Raw genomic sequence first — 21,907 nt, forward strand, 5'->3', positions numbered from 1 at the left:
AACCCATTCTGGTATATTGCAGTTTGGCAGCCTAGCAAACTAAAATTCATACCCAGTATTTTCACACCTATGTATTTCACCAGCCTAGCAAACTAAGACACATACACAGTTATTTACCACCCTTTCTAATTAAGAAAAAAGGAACAAAAGCCAAATAATAATAGCAGCTACCATTTGGGGAGCACCTATTTTGTACCAGGCTCTCATTAATTCATTCAATCCTCATTAGAAATTGGAGATATGGATTGTTACCCTCAAGAGGAGGCTGAGAATCATTGATTTTATGTAATCAAAAAACCAGCTAGTTAGTAAGTGGTGGAGCTAGAATTTAAACAATAGACTGATCTGATTCCAAAGCCTGAAAAAAGGTGTTTGAGGGAAGCAGATGTAGCTCAAGCGATTAGATTCCCATCTACCATATGTGAGGCCCGGGTTTGATTTCCAGGGCCTTCTGCTGAAGGCGAGCTGGCCCAAGCTGTGCAGAGCTGATAGCCTGTGCTGCAGAGAGCTGACACAGCAAGATAATGCAACAAAGGGAGACACAGAGGAGAGAGGGAGAGACACAGCAGACCAGGGAGCTGGGGTGGCTTAAGCGATTGAGTGTCTCTCCCTCGTTGGAGGTACTGGGATCGGTTCCCAGTGCCTCCTAAAGAGAATATGAGAAGATAAGTTACGCAGACACAGGAGAACATGCAGCGAATGGACACAGACAACAGACAGCAAGCACAGATGGCAAAGGGGGCAGAAATAAAAAAATTAATCTTTGAAAAATAATGTGTTTGAAATGTTTATGAGGAGGGCTTATTGGGAGCAGATGTGGCTCAAGCTCACATGGGAGGTCCTGGATTCAGTTCCTGGTGCCTCCTAGGAAGACAAGTGAGCCATCTGGGGAGTGGGAGTAAGGAATAAAAATTTTTAAAAAAGGATGAGATAAAAAAAGAGAAATTAATTGAAAAAAAAAAAAAAAAAAGAGGACTTACTGACCTGTAGCGTTTGTTGAATAAATGACTTTTGGACTCTCAGATATGTTTCAGGAGACTCCCTCTTTCCCAGCTCCTATCTGCTTTGTCATATATTTCTCTGCATTCACTTTCAACTCTTGTTTCACTACCCTCTGCCAGTGGTGACATTTTCTAGGCATCCAAGGCAGAGTTTAGGCCATACTGACTAATTAGGCCAGTGGACTAATATTCCTATGCAAACATTGAATCATGGCTTTGGCTTCATTAACATTTGGAGTCAATACTGTCTAGTTTCAAATCCCTGACTTTGGGCAAATTATTTAACCTCTTTGTGCCCCAGTTCCTCATCATTGTATAATGAGGGTAATAATAGTACCTACATTATATAGGATTGCTTTGAGAATTAAAATAATTTAATAAATATATAGCACCTGTTATAGTGCTGGCATAGTGTAGTGAGTCACTTTATATTAGATATTATTTGTGATAACTGAATCATGATTATTTTTATAATTTTTCCTACGGAAAGCACGTTAGAGATGTAGTAAGTCTTAGTAAGTTGATATTTTAATAGCTAGCTGATGTTTAACAATTGCATTTTGTAACATTGAAATTTTTATTAGTAGTTTGCCACTTAAATAACTTAGTGCCATTCTACTATCACTAACATTTTCTATTCACAATTTTGAATGTGTTGTGATATATTACCTGATAGAGGGTGGAGTAAAAGGAGGTCCAAGCTGTCATGATTCTTAAGGGTACTTGAAGCTATTTAATAATAATTTTGTTCTGCTCTACTTTCTAAAATAGTAAAGTATGTGAATTTCTAGAAAGAGGCAAGAAACCTGGGGCACATCCGAGTGATAGAAAAAGGTCTTTTTTTTTTCCTTTATAAAATGTCATTAACCTTTCAATGATCAAAATGTGATGTGTCATCTCTTTTGTCAAAGCTGTCTTGATTGCCAGGGAAATTCAATTATAGAAATACGTAGGAGGAGTTTTACCTGGTTGGCAGGTTCTAAAGAATCTATCCTTTTAATAAAGCGGGAGATTTGCATGGATAATAGTCAATAAGACAATAGTCAATAAAAAGATCTACCACAATTTTCTTGAAGTTATAATCACATGTGTTTTTGATATTCTGGGATTTTAGAGTGCAACAAAAATTCTACCTAACCTCAGGCCCTTTCCTGCTTCCTATTTCATATTGAGAATGTAATGTATCACTTTTCAAAATGATGAACTGACGAGGGGTTGGAAAATTACAACCTTCAGGCCAAATCTGGCCTACCACCTGTTTCTTAAATAAAGATTTTTGGCATGTAGCCATACTCATTAATTGATGTATTGTCTATAGTACATTTACATTACAATAGAAGAGTAGAGTAGTTGCAACAAAGACCATAGGTCCTGCAAAGTTAAAGATATTTATTTTGTGGACCTTTATAGAACAAAGTTTGCTGATTCCGAAACTAGACATATCTAAATACATGAATGAGAACTTACTTCAACTTGATGTTTGATACTTCCTCTGCAGAGAAGAGTCCCCCTACCCACTAGATTTTACTAACAGTGTTAATAGTATTGATTAAAATGGCTACCGTTTAATGCATATTAGTCTTTTCCTTTTTATTTAGATTATATACTGCTATGGTATGCCTTGCACTATAAGATTATCCTTATAGAAATATAGAAAATATAGCAAACATAGAAGTAGGAAATGTGACTTAAAATATTGAATGGGACTGATATAGCTCTTGTTGACCACAATAGGTTGTGAAACTGTGGACTAATTTGCTGAGGCAAAAGCACACTGACTTATATAGTTAATATAATTTGAAAATAAGATATAAAATTATGGTTGTTAAAAAGCATTAAAACAAATAAGCTGTCATGAATATTATGTAATTAGTTCCCATTAGAGCAGGGGTTCTTAACCTTTTTTGTTCCACGGACCCCTTTGCCAGTCAGGTGAAAATCACAGACCCCTCACTAAGTCCGCACTGTACTGTGTATTATTTAATAAATATATCACATCTGGACTAAAATGTCCCCACAAGAATAATGTTTTCTTGAATTTCAATTCAAGCTCACGGATCCTTTGCTAAGAATTAAGAGTTATTAAAAAGAAGTGTATTTATTGATGTTTGGGGTCTATTTTGCCCTCTGTTTGTTGTATGCATGGTGTTTATTTCTCCTCAGCTTTCTTTACCAATTTTCATCACAGTTTCTTTCATTTTTGCTCATTTAGGTCTAGTCCTTTTTGGTCATTATTTCTAAGACTCTGGATTCTTTCAGTTTTCACTTAGTTTGGAGTATAGAATTAAGATCCTTACTCCACTGAAACTCTAATCAGCACTAAGAGTGAAATGGAGTTACCTTCTAACTCATGTAATCTTGTGAAGAGGCATTGTGCATCATAGTTATCATCAGGAAACAAAATCCATGTAAATGCTACTTCCCTAAAGTCTGCCGTCTCTTTTTAAAAATAATTTTGCATAAACATTGGCCGTGAAATTTATTAAGAGCAGAATCCAGTGAGAGATGTCCTTTATATGGATTCCAGAACTTCCTGTAGTTCATTTGCAGGTAAGTATTGTTTTCCAGCTCTAGGGAGATGATGTTGATTATTTTAAAAAAAACAGAGATGAGAAGAAACCCCAAAGCAAGATGATTTGTTTTCTTTTTGGTAAACTTGATTCTGTTTTGTAACCTTTGAAACATGGATTTTATGAGTGATACCATTAAAATTTATACTCCCTCTAGAGTATGTTGTTAATCATTATTGCTCTGCTGGGTCTCAGGATTACCTGTCTGCATTGTAATGCAACTCTCCTTAATATTTACAATTGAAATACCAATGGTTCTTAGGACAGCTCATATATTTCTGTGAATGAAATGGGACTCATAAGAAATAAAAACTTGCCTCCAAAAATACACTTCAAAATATTAAAGACATCTTAAAAATTCCTAGAAATGTTTTCACTTAAGTTTCAGCCTTTCTACCAACATGGCCCTGCACCAAACTCTATTTCCTATTGGCTTTCACGAGAAATCTATCACATCAAGTTTACCATGATATTTATAAATTAATAGAAAATACGATGGATTATGGGGTAAGGGACCAATATCAGGAAGCCCTTTTACCAGCTCTGTTCTCACCTCATTTCTCTCTTATCTGACCATCTCTGCTGGCTCCCCAAAGCTAGAATTCCTAATACATGATGCTTTCTGCTCTCCAGCAGATCCCATCTGCCACAGATTGTCTTGTCTCACCCTTCCCCACAAAAATGCTGGTGAATATTTTTATATTGTTAAATAAATAACACATGTATTGCAGTGTTGGGGATGAGGGAGAAGCACCATGGAGGAACTTAGAGCTTTTAAAACCAGATTTAAAATATCTGATTAGAGCATGGTGATTATAGTGTATGGTGATTTAAAGTTCCATAATATACCTTTTGGGGACAGATACCTCTTAATTCCATTCCAACTCTGTGGTTGACAGTAAGGCATCATTCCCAAGTTTTCGAAGTATCTTCTGGGTCAGGAAATAACTGTTTAAGGTAAAGAAAGAACTTTTCAGGACCATAATTATAGTCTGGACATTTGCAAATAAGAAAGGTAAGAAATGCAAGGTATTTTGGGAATCAGTAAAAAGAAAACAGACTTGGTTATTAGGAAGTCATGTGGTAGTTGTGGATAGATACCAAAGATCTCATTTTTCCCACTTTAAAATACCATACCTTTGCAACAATTAAAACAATTAAAATATATGAATGTATTTGAATATATGTGCTATAGAAAATATTTTTTAATTTTCCACATTATGTGTAGATGTGGAAAAATTGTTAAAAGTCCAGGATCTACTATTAGATTTTGTATGTCTATGATATACTACACAATATTTCTTTGTTAAAACATGTGCTGTAAACCAGTTTAATTAATTAATCTGACACTAGTTTCTAAGATACAGTGAGACTTTTTCACCAGTTGGCTTAATTCATAAAATATTTCAAAATATAAACAATAAGAGGAAGTTTTAAACTAAACTTAGGCTTGATGTAGAGGGTTGTTTGGGGTTGTTTTTTGTCTTTTTTTTTTTGCATATTGTTTGGGATTGTAGCAGTTTGGCATTATTTATGAATTCCAAAAATAGATGTTGGATTATGTTTCTAAACTGGTCTGTTCCTCTGAGCATATTAGATTATATTGGATTCAGAGATTTTACTTTTACTTGATTAAATAATGATTAAGGCTTTGATTGGGCCATGTCAGTAGAACCTTGAATCCCCACCCCCTTGGTGGGAGAGGACTCACAGAGAAAACTACATGGCAGAGCAGAGGAGTTAGTTGGAGTTTTGATGTTGAAGTTTTAATGCTGGAGCCTGGGAAGTAAGCACAGAGATGAGCAGAGAGAAGTCTCCATTAGGTATGGCAGAGGCCCTGGGAAGAGAGACCAGCCATTCACCTGATTGTCTACAGCTGGCCTTGTGGAGAGAGGTTAGCAGCTGAGCCTGGAAAGAAACAAACCATGGAAGAGAGGAACCCAGGAAGCCTGAACCTTTACAGACACCAGAGGCCATCTTGCTCCAACACGTGACAATATATTTTGATTACGGAAGTAACTTACGCTTTACAGCCTGGTAACTGTAAGCTTCTACCCCAAATACATACATTTTATAAAAACCAACTGATTTCTGGTATTTTGCATCAGCACCTCTTTGGCTGACTAATACAGATGCTTTATTAGTTCAAAGTACTTAGATGCTATGGGAATTTCTTTCACACAATTCCAGAAGAGAGGGGATTTAATTTGGCAGCTGGATAACTTTAATACAATCTCTGCTTCTTTCCATCCTTCTCTTCCATTCTTTAGATATTGACTTTGTCCTCAGACTAGCTTTCCCATGTTCGCAAGATAGATAGAGCACTTCCAGGGATCACGTCCATACATAGCATTATCTAAAAACAGAAGAGAAAGTATTTGTTAGGACAGAGGACAGCTATTAGAAACTCCCAGGAGACTTTTACTGACATCTAATTGACTAGATCTGGGTAATATCATTCCCTGGCAAAGGAAATAGAATCACTATTATTGGCAGAGTCAAATCAGATTTGTTCTGAATCTAGGAAGAAAGTCATCTTCTCCAGGGTTTCTTGAGGAAAAGATGGACACCTGAAAATAATCCCTAGCAAAGAAGAGGATAAACAGGTTTGGGTAGTATATTAGTCAGCCAAAGGGGTGTTGCAAAGTACCAGAAATCAGCTGGCATTTATAAAGTATATTTATTTGGGGTAGAAGCTTACAGTCACAAGGACATAAAGTGTAAGTTACTTCTGTCACAAAAATCTGTCGCCATGTTTTGGAGCAAGATAGCTGCCAATGTCTGCAGGGTTCAGCCTTCCTTCTCCGTCTTAAGGCTCTGTGGGCCTAACTTCTGGTCTCAGCAGCAGGCTGGCGTAACACTTTGTCTTTCTCCCTAGGGCTCAATTCTTTCTGGGCTCAGCTGCTCAGTTCTTTTCACAAGGTCAGTTGTAGATCAGGCTTCTCTCTTTTGGCTGCTGATGTTTCTAATGAGCTGTCTCTCTTCCTCTGTGTTCTTCTTTACTGTGTATTTAGTTCCTGGGGCCTCAGCATCAAAACTCAAACTCTCTCTTCTGCTGTGTCATTTTCTTTGTGATTTCCTGCCCACCAAGGGGACCAGGACTAAAGACTGATGTGGCCAAATCAAAGCCTTAATCATAATTTAATCAAGAAAAAGCGAAATCTCTGAATCTAATACAGTCTAATATGTCCAGAGGAACAGACCAGTTTACAAACACAATCTAATATCTACTTTTGGAATTCATAAACAATGCCAGACTGCGACAGGTAAGAAGCTAACAGTGTCTATTGGAGAAATAGTATCAGGCTCTGTACCAGTGGTGGTTGTAAACCCTAGCTGCACATTAGAATCACCTGCAGAACTTTTAAAAACTATTTTAATTTAAATCATTCTGGAGATCTCAAATAGATTTTGGCATTTTAAAAAATTCACCAGGTGATTTTAATATATAGCTAAGTTTGAGGACTACAACTCTAGGTAAACTGAAGCTAGAATAAGGAGATTAAAGCTTCACGAGTGCACACATTTAGCTTCTCAGTTTTGTTTATGAGCTCCATTGAGCAGTACAAGAAAATTAACCATTAACCAACAGGGCAAAATTGCCAATGCAAGATCTTATGTCAAAGTTAATCTTCCGGTCTCCAAAATGTGCTCACTGCTATATACATTGGACATATTCCAAGAATGTGTGATATTAAGGCACTTGAAGTATCCAGTGTTTGTAGTCAAGCAAAAGTGGGTATTTTATGTAACAGTGGGAATCCCGTTTTATGATGAGAATTGTAAAGAGGCTGTTTGTGGAGGAGATAAAATTAAAGCTCTCAGTATCCTGATAGCCAAATTTTTCTCTTTCTGTTCCTTATTGATTATTTTGTTCTTGTTGTATTTGAGAAAGATGTCATTTGTTTTGGGCAAAGTAAACCTTGTTCATAAATATAATTTTTGAAAGCTTACTATGAGCCAGGAATGTGCTCTGAGCTTTATCCCTGCCCCAACGTTTATTTAATCCTCACAATAATACTAAGCAGTAAATATCACGAAATCCACTTTACAGGTAAAAATTGAAACCTGAGAGATTTTTAGTTATACTTCTCTGTGGTCTCTTTTTTTTTTTTTAAGATGTATTTTTTATTTATTTCTCTCCCCTTCCCTGTCCCCTCTCCATTGTCTGAGTCTGCTCTCTGTGTCCATTTGCTGTGTGTTCTTCTGTGTCTGCTTGCATCCTTGTCGGCGGCACCGAGAATCTGTGTCTCTTTTTGTTGCATCATCTTGCTGCGTCAGCTCTCCATGTGTGCAGTGCCACTCCTGAGCAGGCTGTGCTTTTTTCGCGTGGGGCAGCTCTCCTTGAGGGGCACACTCCTTGTGTGTGGGGCTCCCCTATGCAGGGGACACCCCTGCATAGCATGGCACTTCTTGTGTGTGTCAGCACTGTGCATGGGCCAGCTCACCACACAGGTCAGGAAGCCCTGGGTTTGAACTCTGGACCTCCTATATGGCAGGCAGACTCTCTGTCAGTTGAGCCAACTCTACTTCCCCTCTGTGTTCTCTTTATTAGTTATCTGGGGCTAGAATTTTATCTCAGATTTATGTAATGCCAAAATGCATGTGTGTTTTTTTTTGGGGGGGGCATCCTAAAAGATTCGATCTTATGCAGTTTTCCAATTTAAGAGGTTGGTTGACTAATAGGTGATAGGTATGGGCCTACTCTCTGGATTGAATAATATTTTACTTGCACATTATAATTTACATTTCTTTTGGGTTTTAGAAGTGGATTTTGCCAGTTGCTTTGCTTTGCACAGCACTAAATGCTTGCGTACATTGTTAAAGTACAAATGAATGAATAAATGAAATGCAGTCATTAAACTGCTTTAATTTGGAATTGTTCAAATTACAGAGATGAATAAAACTTTTCTGTGCTGGTCACTTCTTTTTCTGAGGAACTTAAAATGTAAAAAATAAAGTCTTCTTTGAAAATGTAACTTTAATTTTTCCTTGCTGATAGTTCCAAGAGTGTGTCTTAAGTTGTTCAGTCACACTCTGTATTATAGTTTGTAATAAAACAGTAGTCTTAATAAAAAAGAACTAATCAGTCCATATAGCTGATATTTATTTAGATACTTGCTTTAGAATGTTTTCTTCTAATGAATGATAAGGGGACTGGAAGGTTTAGTTTTTCATAGAGATAACACATTCAAAATTACTGTGGTATGATTTTGAAAATAAAAGCTAAACTCCTCTTTGGGGGAAAGGGTTAGAGTAGTCCTAATGCAGAATCTCATTAAAGCAAGTGTCAGGATTTTTTTTTTTCAACCATCACCTCCTCTATTCTGCAAGAAGCGACTGTCATTTTGAGTGAGTGTATTGCCAAAGAGGCATTTACAAATAAATGAAAAATGTCACAATTGATTTCACTTCTTCCAGAATACTGTGTGTCAGCTCTCTCACAAACTGTCTTTGTTACTCTCTGTTTAGATCTCCCAGCTGGACATTGGAAATAGCTTTTGATGGTTTAGGGCCTCTTTCATTTGACCCCAGGTAAGCCCTCTGTTGGTGACCTTTTATAAATATTTGTAGACCCTTTGAGCAGTTAAAGAGAAGGAAAAAAACAACAGCATGCTTTTTCACTCTTTCTCTGCTGTTTTGTCAAAAAGCATTCAGATGTCAATAGTATTTATTTACATATGTGATCACTGAGGGGAATTTTTCCACACATTACAAAGCATTGTAAAATAATACAATTATATTTCATATTCTGTTCCCCAGTACTATGGTTTATTATATTGTTTACTCTAAAAATGCAAATAACAATCTTACTTATAAAGAAGACATCTGGTTCTGCATTCCTTATATTTTGAAAGGATTCAATTAGTGTCTAAATTTTTATCACTTTCTTTACACTCTTGGATACATGTCTTCCATATAATTTGAGATAATATCACTGATATTATACATTCATTATTGCTATCACCCCACCTCCACTTCTGCCATCATGCTAATGTTATTGAACCTTACTCTGAGCCATACAATGTTCCAAACAACTATAGGAATTAGCTTATATAAATGTATCAAAGTGGAACTTGAATCCTAAATTAATATGGGTTTGAAAAAAGCCAACTAATTGGAAATTCCTAACAGTTGTATTTTATTATGGATATTAAATTAAAGAAAAGTAAGTCTTCATTTAATTACAGGTTAAGAGATTTTAATCAGTGTAATTAAAAATTATGCTATCATCTGGGGTTATTTAGCTTGTTGTTGACTTGAAAGACCATGGAATGGACCAATTAGAATATTTTATTTCTCTTGGAAAATGGAGGTTAGGCAACTTACTCATACATTAACAAATATTTATTGAGCATCTCTTAAATGCCAGGTACTTTGAGCTGGGGGTATAATGGTGAAGAATATGTATCTGCTTCTCAGGTATTACATCTAATGGGAATCATTCAAGAAAACAAGCAAATGTAATATAGGGTAATAAGTGAAAACAGTAGGAATAAGAATAGGGTACAATTTGACAAAGGAGGTGGGCATCTAAGCCAGGTAGGGATGTTCAGGGAGTGATGAGCAGCTGAGGCTGGTATAAGATTAAATTTTGGTTACAAAGAAGTTACTATCTGGAGTTTAATGTTTCGGAGAGGGTGATATGTCTGAAGAATTAAGGAAGGAAAAGATTGTGAATGCCCTAATCAGCTACATTTAGGAATTCATGTATAATTATGAACTATAGAAGCTTAATTGGAATAATATCATCCATAATTGGACATTTTCTTCTTCTTGCAGCACCAGGAAAGCAGACCACTATTCTTCATGCCCACATTTCTGGTCTTTGTGGAAAGGGCCATATCTAATTCACCTAGTTTCCTTAGAATCTATTGCCAAACTTGGCCACATAGTAAGCTCTCAGGGTTTATAATGTGGAATGACAGAATCAAATGTAAAGCATTAGAAAACTGATAGGTTGACCCAACAGAGGCTCCCCTGAAAGGTTGACTAGTTATGGTCATATACTCTTCCCTGATCAGCTGTCACAAATGGCAAAATTTGTTTCCACATCTTTTCTTTACTTTTAAGTTCACAAGGAGAGCCTTTATAAAATCAATATGAAATGTAATTTTTAAAAACGCACTTGTAAAATAACAATGACATACTAATTCCCTTTAAACAACCTGAAAAAGGCTTGGAAGACAGTGACAATAACTGAAGAAAAAATATATATTTTTAAAAGAAATACCTATGTCAACTTTTAATTTAATTTTAACTCTAAAATATATCTATATACTCAAAATACATTATAAAGACTCTATCCAAAAAAGAGATAAAGATAATGTACCAAGAAGATAAATTTGACTTGTTTTCTAAGAAAAGGTAGTATAATGAGGGACTCTTAATATGGTGCTATAATTCACAAATCAGAACATTTCTTTAATAATGTATATTATTGTATATTGTGGGCACTTTATGAGTTCTGCAATAAAGGTGGATTCTATCTTTCTTACCATTGTAAAAGTCCCATTTCTAATGTGCTATCTTAAGGCCACCGTACTGCCAGATTGTCATTGATATCAGTATGTTGGTAGAGCATTTACGTGGATTTCTTTGGTGTAGCCACATGAAATTCTGGAACATCAGTGGACACTCATCCATAGCTGTGCAAGTTAGGATATCAACTCTCTTGGTTTTTCAGTGGCCTAAGAATAGATACATAAACTGGTAGTGTCTATAAATCCAATAATTTGGGGAGGTCATTTATAATTTTTTTCTAAAATGATAGTATCTTTAAAAATTATCAGATCTAATCATATAGAATAGTCAGGCAATACACAGATATATGAACAAGGTTGCCAAAGGGCAGAAAGAACCTATCAACCTCAGAATAACTGACTATTGCCCTGTTGTCTACAGGGTAATTTTAATGTTTCACAAAGCTAGGAGAAGGCATTTCTATAAGAAATGTTGCCTGGCATTTTTGAATAATGGACACTTTTCTGGCTTGTTATCACTTAAAACACAGGTTAAGAATGACCACATTTTAAAAGACTAAATGAATGTGTGAAAATGATGTAGAAACAAGCAAGAGAATTAGGGGCATTGACTACATAGTCATACCAAGCACAAAAGACTTCCCTTTTAGGAAGATTTAGTGTAGGAACTTGCTTCCTCATACCTCCAAGGTCAATGATTGGTCTAAACTATTGGCATCTGATCTCAATTTAGCCTCCTGGACTAAAGTTGGTCCAGGTGAAATGTACTGATATATGAGGAGATCAAAGTTAAACTACAAAAGCAAATGTCTTCATAATTCCTCTAAAACTTATTTTTAACAGAAGTGTGACCCATTGTCTTTATCAGCAACTATGAATTTCTAATAAGTAAAACAAAAATTTTGATTATTGCTTTAAAGTAAAAGAGAAACCAAACAAATCAGCTAAAAGAATCTCCTTTAACTACAAATAGGAATTTCTAATAAATCAGACAAAACATGATTATTTCTTTTACTGCAAAAAATGAGGTCAAATAAATCAGAAAAAACACTGTACTTTTTGTGATTAAATAAGTGAACCAGAAGTTCACAGAATAGAATTTCTTCTAATAAGAGAAGGAAAGAAATACACACTCAAACAAAACCACAGACTACAACAATAGCGAAAGCTGAAGATATCCCAGGCTCCATCCCAGGAGGGTGCATAAACACCTGTGAGCTGGATGGTTGAGGGATGGCTTCTCGCTGGGCCAGGTGGCAATGACAGTATGAGGCACAGGCTCTCTTGTTTTGCGGTCATTTCCCATGCTTATTCTGTCTGTTGGTTTTCTTCTGCTTCCACCTCCTGACTTTAAAAGCACCTGTTTTATACCACTATTTTGGCAGGCAGCCTTAATGTACATTTTAGCAAGTTCTCCTTGCCAATATTTTTCCTAAGTTGTTACCAAAGGCAATTGTTTAAAAAAAACTTTCAGAGGAAGTGGGATAAAACAAAAACTTACCCAGGGTAACTCATTTTGTAAAGTATACTATTAGCAGGAAGACTTCTTGTGAATTTATGTACAATATTAGAAGGTGGTTTATTGACAAGAAAAACTTCAATTGTTTTTTTCTTCTTTTTAAAGATATATTTATCCCTCCCCCCCATCCCCCATCCCCATTATCTGCCTGTGTCCATTCACTGTGTTTTCTTCTGTGTCTACTTGTATTCTTATTAGGTGGCTCTGGGAACCAATCCTGGGACCTTCTGGAGTAGGAGAGAAGCGATCATTCTCTTGCGCCACCTCAGCTCCCTGATCTGCTGCATCTCTTATTGTCCCTTCTCTGTGTTTCTTTTTGTTGTGTCATCTTGCTGCACCAGCTCTCTGCATGGTCCAGCACTCCTTCGTGGGGCAGCACTCTGCATGGGCCAGCTCCCCACATGGGCCAGCTTGCCTTCACCAGGAGGTCCTGGGCATCAAACCCTGGACCTCCTATATGGTAGGTGGGAGCCCAATTGCTTGAGCAATATCAGCTTCCCTTCAATTGTTTTTAATTGTTGCTACAAAGGGATCTAAATTTCACCACTCCCTTACATTATTGAATGGCTGTTTATCCTAACAAGCCCAATTTGGCTTCTGTTTTCCTTTAATATATCTATGCAAGTTTCCAGGAAATGAGACAAAAACATTTTGTATTGAGACAAAGTGTTTTCACTGCTATACAGTGTGGCTTATGAAAACCTTCTACCTGGCAATTTGAGGCTCTGCATGGGTTTTCTTAATGATAGTTGAAAATTCTATAGAACTTCTCTTGGCAGCAGTTGCCCATCTATGTTCCTTTTGTCATATGGAGATGGAGAGATTTAAAATAAAACATCCCTCAAAACGGGAATAGTACTAGAGGGAAATTTATAGCTTTAAAGGTTTATATTAAAAAAGAAGAAAGGTCACAAATCAATAAACTAATTTCACCCCTAAAGAAACTAGAACAAGAAATTCAAACTAAATCTAAATTTTGTAGAAGGAAGGAAATAGTAAAGATTGGAGAAGAGAAATGAAAGAGACAATAGAAAAGCAATAGAAAGAATAAAAAATCAAAACTTGGTTTGTTGAGAAGATTAATCAATAAACCTTTAGCCAGACTGACAAAGAAAAAGAAAGGACACAAATACCTAAAATCAGGAATCAAAGTGGGGACATCACTATCAACCATATAGAAATAAAAAAAGATTATAAAGCGAGTATATGAACAATTATACGCCTAATTTAGAAAACCTTAATGAAAATGACAAATTTCTAGAAACATACAAATTACTTAATGAGTTGTAAGAAGAAACAGAAAAATCTCGAGACCTCTAATAAGAAATCGAATCATCAATTAAAAACCTCCTAACAAAGAAATATCCAGTACCAGATGGTTTAACTGCTGAATTCTATGAAACATGTTAAAAAAATTTAACACCAATTCTCAAATTCTTAAAAAAAATAGAAGTTATTGATTTCTTCTTAACTGATTCTATGAAATCAGCTCTATCCTCTACCAAACTCAGATAAGGATAGCACAAGAAAAGAAAATTTCAGACCAATATTTCTTATGAATATAGATGCAAAAATCCTCAACAAAATTCTGGCAAACTGAATCCAACAGTATATTAACAGTATACTGTTAATGGTATAAAGCATGCAACGTGACCAAGTGGTATTTATTCTCAATAAATGGTTCAATATAAGCAGTCAAATGGTTCAATATAAGCAGTCAGTATAATATATGACATTAATAGAATGAAATGGGGAGCACACATGATAACCTCAATTTATGCAGAAAAGGCACTAGACAAAATCCCCCATTCTTTTATGATAAAAATAATCACAAAAATAGGAATACAAGGGAACTTTCTCAACATGATAAAATGGCATTTATGGTGCAGCCATTGTGGAGGACAGTTTGGCAGTTCACAAAAAGCTAAATATAGAAATACTGTATGATTCGGCAATCCCACTATTAAGTATATAGCCAGAAGAATTGAAAATAGGGACTTGAAAACATATTTTCATGCTAACGTTCATAGCAGCATTATTCACAATTGCCAAAAGATGTCAGTACCCCAGATGCCAATTAACCTATGAATAAACACACTGTGATATATACATACATTGGAATATTATTCAGCCTTAAAAGAATTAAGTCATGATGCAGGAAACAAACATGGATGAACCTTGAAGACATTATGTTGTGTGATGCAAGCCAGATACAAGAGGACAAGTATTGTATCTCACTAATATGGACTAATTGGAATTGGAATCTAGATTATAGGCTACCAGGGGATGGATTGGGGATAGAGAATGGGGATTTGATCCTTAATTTGTACAGAATTACTATTTTGGTTGATTGCAGTTTTGGAAATGGATGGTGGTGATAGTAGCACATTATTTTAAGTGTAATTTATGGCACTGAATTATATATATGAATATGGTTTAAAGGATAAATTTAGGTTGTATATGTTATTAGGATAAAAATTGAAAGGTAAAACATAGGGCCATAACAAAGTGAACCCTATCATAGACAAGTATTAGGATGTTCTTTCATGAATTATAACAAATATACAATACTAATACAAGGTGTGAATAATAGGGTGATAGATGGAAAAATAGACCTAATGTAAACTCTGGACTGTAGTTAATAGTACAATTTTAATATTCTTTCACTAAATTTAACAAAGGTAACACACTAATGCAAAGTGTAAGCAATAGGGGGTTATATTGGAATGGTGTATTTTTTTACATGATTTTTCAATAAACCTACAACTTTTCTAATTAAAAAAAAATAATAGGACATTTCACAGGACTGTGTATTGGGTGTTTTAAATGAGGTAATCCACGTAACTTGCTTCACATAGTGCCTAGAACATAGAATCTTAATAAATGCTGGTTACTACTGTTGAAAAAAATAGTAAAGTTATACAAAAGTACAATCATTCATTATAATGAATGTTCCACACCAATGCAAGGTGTTGGTGGTGGGGTGCTCTATGTGTAGGAATACTGTATTTTATGCAAGAGTGTATTGTAAACCCACAGCTTCTATAATAAAAAAACAAATCATTAAAAAGGCATTCAGGAAAAACTGACAGCAATTTTCATACTGAATGTTGAAAGACTGAAAGCTTTCCCCCAAGATTAAGAGCAAGATAAAGATGCCCTCTGTTGCCGCTATTATTCTACATTGTTCTGGAATTTCTAGACAGAGAAATCAGGCAAGCTGAAGAAATAAAAGACATCTGAATTGGAAAAGGAAGAAGTAAAATTACCTATACTTGCAGATAACATGATCCAATATGTAGAAAATCCAAAGAATCCAAAATTGCCCTGAGAACTAATAAATGAATTCAGTAAAGTTGCAGGATAGAAGGAAACCATGCAGAGGTCAGTTGGGTTTCTATATACCATTAATGAACAATCTGAAAAGGAATTAAACAACATTCCATTTACAATATCATCCAGAAGAATACAATAGTTAGGAATAAATTTAACCAAGGAGTTGAAAGATTTACACACTGAACTGCAAAACATTGCTGGAAGAAGTGAAAGAAGACCTAAACAAATAGAAGGACATTCTGTTTTCATGGATTGGATACTTCATATTGTTAAAATGTCGTTATTGATAAAAACAATCTACAAATTCAATGCAATCACTATCAAAATTTCATCAGCTTTTTTTTTTTTCAGAAATGGAAAAGCCGCTTCTATAATTCATATGAAATTACAAGGGACCCCAAATGGCCAAAATAATCTTGACGACAAAGTCAGAGCACCCACACTTTCTGACTTCAAAACTTTCTACAAATCTACAGTAATTAAAACAATGTCATCTGGCATAAGGATAGATATATAGATGAATGGAATAAAATTAAAGGTCCAGAGACAACTCCACACATCTCTGGCCAGCTGATTTTCGACAAAGGTGCCAAGCCCATTAAATAGGGAAAGAATAGTCTGACAAATGGAGCTGAGACAACTGGAAATCCACAGGCAAAAGAATGAATGTAGACCTTTACTTCTCACCGTATGCCAAAATTAATTCAAAGTGGATAAAGCTATAAGAGCTAATACTATAAAACTCTGGCAAGAAAACATAGGGAAATATATTTGTGGCCTTGTAGTAGCACAATTTTAGATTCTACACCCAAAGCACAAAGCAAGCAAAAGGAAAAAATAGACAAAATGGATTTCATGAAAATTAAAAACTTTTGTGCATCAAAGGATATTATCAAGAAAGTGAGAAGACCACCTACAGCATGGGAGAAAATATTTGGAAACATTATATCCAATGAGAATTTAATATTTAGAATGTATAAAGAACTCCTACAACTCAACATAAAAAAGACAAACAATCCAATTAAAAAATGGGCCAGAAATTTGAATAGATACTTCTACATTGAAGATATTCACATAGCCAGTTATTATACTACAAGATGGTCAACTTAATTAGATATTAAGTAAATGAAAATTTAAACCACCATACCACTTTACACCCACTAGGATGGCTATTATTTTAAAAAACCCTGGAAACAGCAAGTATTAGCAAGGATGCAGAAATGTAGCAGTTCATATCTATTGTTGGTGGTAATTTAAAATGGACCAGCCACTGTGAGAAACAGTTCAACGGTTCATAAAGTTAAATGTAAAATTATCATTGGGCCCAGTAATTCCACTAATAGGTATATACCCCAAAGAATTGAAAGTAGACATTAGACAAATATTTGCACACCAATGTTTATCACAGCATTATTCACAATAGCCCAAAATGGAAGCAACCCAAGTGTCCAGCCGTAGATGACTAGGTAAACAAAATCTGGTATATCCATACAATGGATTATCATTCAGTTGTAGAAAAAAAAAATGAAAGTGCCGGTACATGTTACAACATAGATGAACCTGGAACACATAATGTTGTGTGAAATAAGCCAGACACAAAAGGACAAATATTGTATGATTTCTCTTATATGGAATACTTAGAGTGGGCAAAATCATAGAGAAAGAAAGCAGAATGGTGGTTACAGGGGCTAAGGAAGGTGAAAATAGGAATTTATTGCTAATGAATGTAATGTTTTGTTCGGGATGATGAAGAATCGACACCTAGATATTGTTGAAAATTATACAATATTATGAATGTTTTTAATGTCAAAGCATTGTCTACTTAAAATGAGTAAAATGATTTTAATGTATATTTTACTATAATTAAATTTTTTTAAATTAACTAAAAAGCAAACAAAAAACAAACTGGGAACACCAGACTTTCTGTTTGGGACACATATTTGTTTTGCTGTAGGTGAAGTTTTACACACAGTGGAAGCAAAGCTTTTTCACTTTCATTTTTCTTACTAGGTTGCTCTTCTCTAATTCCAAACTCTTAATGGATACTTATTGCTAAAATGTTGAAATTCAGGTAATGTGAATTTCAAAGAAAACTTTTTAAGAGACTTCTTCCTCTAAATACTTACCTACTATACCACACTCCACATTTCAGCCTCTCATGTGTACATCTCATTTTAACTGGGAATTAAGTGAGATATAAATCATGAAGAGAATTTAGTGAAGAATTCAGTTAACAGACTACTTCTTGAGAACCATGTATGTGAATGACATTGTTTTATTTAAAGGTTTTTTGTCTGCTTAAAGGTCGCCCTGCCCACGAAATGATTTTTCACCTGTCGGCTTGTTGTCTGCTTGCTGTGTCTGTTCACTGCCTCTACTTGTTGTCTCTGCTCATTGTCTCTGCTTGTTGGGTCTGCTTGTTGTCTGCTCATCTTCTTTAGGAGTCACCAGGAACTGAACCCAGGACATGTGGGAGATGGGTGCCCAAGTACTGGAGCCGCATGTGCTCCCTGGTCGTTGTTTTAGCAAGTTGTACCAGTTTGTTGCATCGGCTTGTTGCATCAGCTTGTCTTCTTTAGAAGGCACCAGGAACTGAACCTAGGACCTCCTATGTGGGAGGCAGGCACCCAACTGCTTGAGCCATACCTACTCCCCCTGTAAATGATTTAAAAATTTTTTTCTTACATTTTTATTTTTTTCTCGATTGGAAAATTGGACTGTGCAGATTGCATAGTTTGGTATGTATTAAAGAATATTCATATCAGAAAAGAAGCAAAGTGACAGTTAAGTAACAAAGTACAGTCAGGGGATTTGACAGCTTTATATAATTGTACTATGTCTATTTAGTATATTTAAAGTGTGTTGATCAGTTGATCATTCCACATATCCTAAGTGTTAAATATTTGCACAAATGTGCATTAGATGCTATGAAACATTTTTTGAAACATTTTTTAAAAACATTTAATCAAAATGCATTAATGGGGCTCCATTTAAGATTTTAATTGTTATGGAATATAGAGGAGTTCAGTATGTTTCCTGCCTCACAACAGATTACAATTGTAGGAAAACTAAATAGGTAGTGAAAAATAATACGGAATTATAGAACAGGAGAATATTTAAGTAGATGTTAATTATGAGGTGACAACAGAGAGAATTGTCAGAGAAGTGTTAAATTTACGAGCTTTGGAATTTTCAGAGAAGACATTTTATAGGTGATACGGCTTGAGCAAGATTATAAAAGATGGGGAGAATCTGGGTAGATAGAGAGGTAAATGTAAAACTTTCTTAAGTGAGCAAACATAAATAACAGAGGCCTTCATTGAAACACTGCGAGAAGGAAATGATAGTGCTGGAACAGAGATTTGTCCTGGGAGGTTATTTGATCTGAAGGGAAGTAGGTAGAGTTAGGACCTTTAAAGTCAGACAGAGTACAATAAAAGTGGACAATGGTCTGTTTTAATTACTAAACTGTGAGTGTCAGGATGGGGCCTTGGGCTTCTGAGAAATTAACCTGAGGTGATTTTAGAAGCACAGTGGTTGGTAGGAGGGTGTTGTGGACATCTATGCATGGGGTGAAGCAGGCTGAGTTAGGGTGCTGTTGGAATGACTGAAGAATTACAGTCTAAATAATTAAGCAATATTTTACTGATCCTTAATTTCTTATTTACAAATATACTGCAACAATTAACTCATTCCAGAGATAGTAATTAGCAATCAGGTTAAATTACTTTGATTACCTCTTTTACATTTATTGAAAAACATTTTAAGGAAACTGCTTTCCAAGATGTTTTATAGACTATTCTCTATATATTTTCTCTTTTATTTCCTTCCTTCCTTCCTTCCTCCCTCCCTCCCTCCCTCCCTTCCTTCCTTCCTTCCTTCCTCCCTCCCTCCCTTCCTTCCTTCCTTCCCCCCCTTCCTCATCTCTTCTTCCATCTCTCTGCTTTTTCCCATTTTCACATACAAAGAACAAAATTTTAGGGAGGGTTTTATTATATTATTTTAAACAATAATCATCTTATGCAAGTATTATATATATATATGGTGTATAAATCATATAGATTTGAAAAAAAATGGCAATCATTTACTATCTCTCTCAATTTCCTCCTCCTACATTGTCTTGCTCCTAAAAGGCAACCTTTTTGGCTATTCTAATTTTTAATTCTGATAGCTCTATGTTTATATAAATATTTTTTGATTTATAAATTATTGAAATTATCCATTATTTCTTGATTTGTTGGCTGAGGTTTTATTTTCATAAGACCTAAACCCTATTAGTTCCAAATGTCCTTCCTTAATTTCACTTACAAAATTCTAATACAGTTGCTAATTAAATCAGTATTTTTTACATTTATAGCAATTGAGTGAATATTGCTTGTTTCTGTAACAAGACATGTATTATGATTGATTTTTTCTTTCTTATGCAATGAATTTTTTCCCTTGGTTTTCATAGATTATTATATAGCCATCACTATTTGTTCCCAAATGCTCTATAACAACGCCATGAAATGGCTACCAATAAAATTTTTAAATGATTAATCTCATAAAATAATCCATTCCTTGCTTTAATTTTCTTTTTTTCAAGACAAACCTCTGTATCCCTTAATTCTCCTGTGTCAGCTTTAACTTGTTTCCAAGCCTCATATAGGATCTTTTTTAACTTGAGTCTCATTTCTGACTCCAGGGCCCTCTTACAAGAGGGTCCCTGGGAAAGTTTTTGAATCCTCATACTTGAGTTTGTCTTTATTCTACCCTCAGTCTTGATTGTTAGTTTGGTTGAGCATAGGCAGCTGCCTCCCAGAATTTTTATGTCCCTATTATTTAGTAGTGTTTCTGTGAGAAATCAGAAGCCATTTGGATGTTTGGTGCTGCTTTTCTCAAGAACTTTTGCAATCTCTTTGCTGAATATGTGGGTGCTTTTTTAATCTAGTCTTTTAGTTTGCTCATTTTCTTGTTTTTGTTGTTTGAGGTATGGGGATTGAACCTGGGATCTTGTATGTGGGAAGTTGGCACTCAACCACTGAGCCACATTGGCTTCCTGGAGTTAGGTTTTTTGTTTTCCTCATTGTTTGTTTTTGTTTTTTCAGGAGGCACCAGGAACTGAACTCTGGACCTCCCATGTGGGAGGTGGGCACTCAACTGCTTGAGCCACATCCGCTCCCTGTTATTGTTGTTATTGTGATTTTCTTTTCTGTCATAGCTCTCTTCTGTATTTCTGAAATTCCTGTTGAAGAAATGTTGACCATCCTATATCAATTCTGTGATTTTTTTTCTTTTTCTTTTCTGTTGTTTCCCATTTCTTTTTATTTCTGGTGATTTCTTTGATTTTTATCTTCTCGTATCATTTTCTTTATTTCTAGGAACTCTTTATTCTGTGATTATTTCTGTTTTATGGTATCCTTTTCTTGATTTATGGATATACTCTCTATTAATTACATTTTCTTTAAGTCTTTCACAATCTCTGCATTGTCTCTATTTCTTCCTGGCTCCCTTTTTTCTCTGTTTGACTTCTTTCTTTCATGGTGGAAATGTCTAATAATGTCAATATCTAGTGATCCTCAAATGTCCATTTTAATAATGAAACCCTAAAAGGTGCTAGCTATATGCTTAGGTAGTATTTACTTTTTGGTGAGCTTCACCACAGAATGATCCGGTGATGCACAGGCCTTTTCTTTTTCAGTATCTGATGACCTTTTCTCTGTCAAGGGTACCAGGGAGAGCAAGTAGAGGTGGTTCTGAGACAGGAAGGGAATGAGAGGCCTACAATTCAGTATGTAGTCTCCTTAATTCCCTTGTTTTAGCTCTTCATCTGAGGTTTCTGAGTCTGAGATACTCTGGTTCACTTTTTCTAGAATGTAAACATCCAGTCTCCTTTTGGAGGTGAAGGGTGGGGAGAAGAGAGAGGAGGGGACTAAACCTCAGTTCTCCTTGTTCTTTAGTCACAGAAGAGAACCTCTATACATACATTTAACCAATTCATCTATTTTTTGCATTCAA

At 35.3% G+C, this 21,907-nt stretch overlaps 1 protein-coding gene across 1 annotated transcript in view; it reads left to right on the forward strand.

The window, feature by feature from the left end:
* LOC139438838 (uncharacterized) overlaps window positions 1–21,907 on the forward strand; it is a 396,979-nt gene that overhangs the window by 121,049 nt on the left and 254,023 nt on the right. Inside the window, exon 3 of the mRNA XM_071214469.1 lies at window positions 9,044–9,106. Within this exon, the coding sequence (XP_071070570.1) occupies window positions 9,044–9,106 (63 nt within the window). The remainder of the gene's footprint in view (window positions 1–9,043; window positions 9,107–21,907) is intronic.

This window comes from Dasypus novemcinctus, chromosome 4 (assembly GCF_030445035.2).
Source record: "Dasypus novemcinctus isolate mDasNov1 chromosome 4, mDasNov1.1.hap2, whole genome shotgun sequence".
NCBI lineage: Eukaryota > Metazoa > Chordata > Mammalia > Cingulata > Dasypodidae > Dasypus > Dasypus novemcinctus.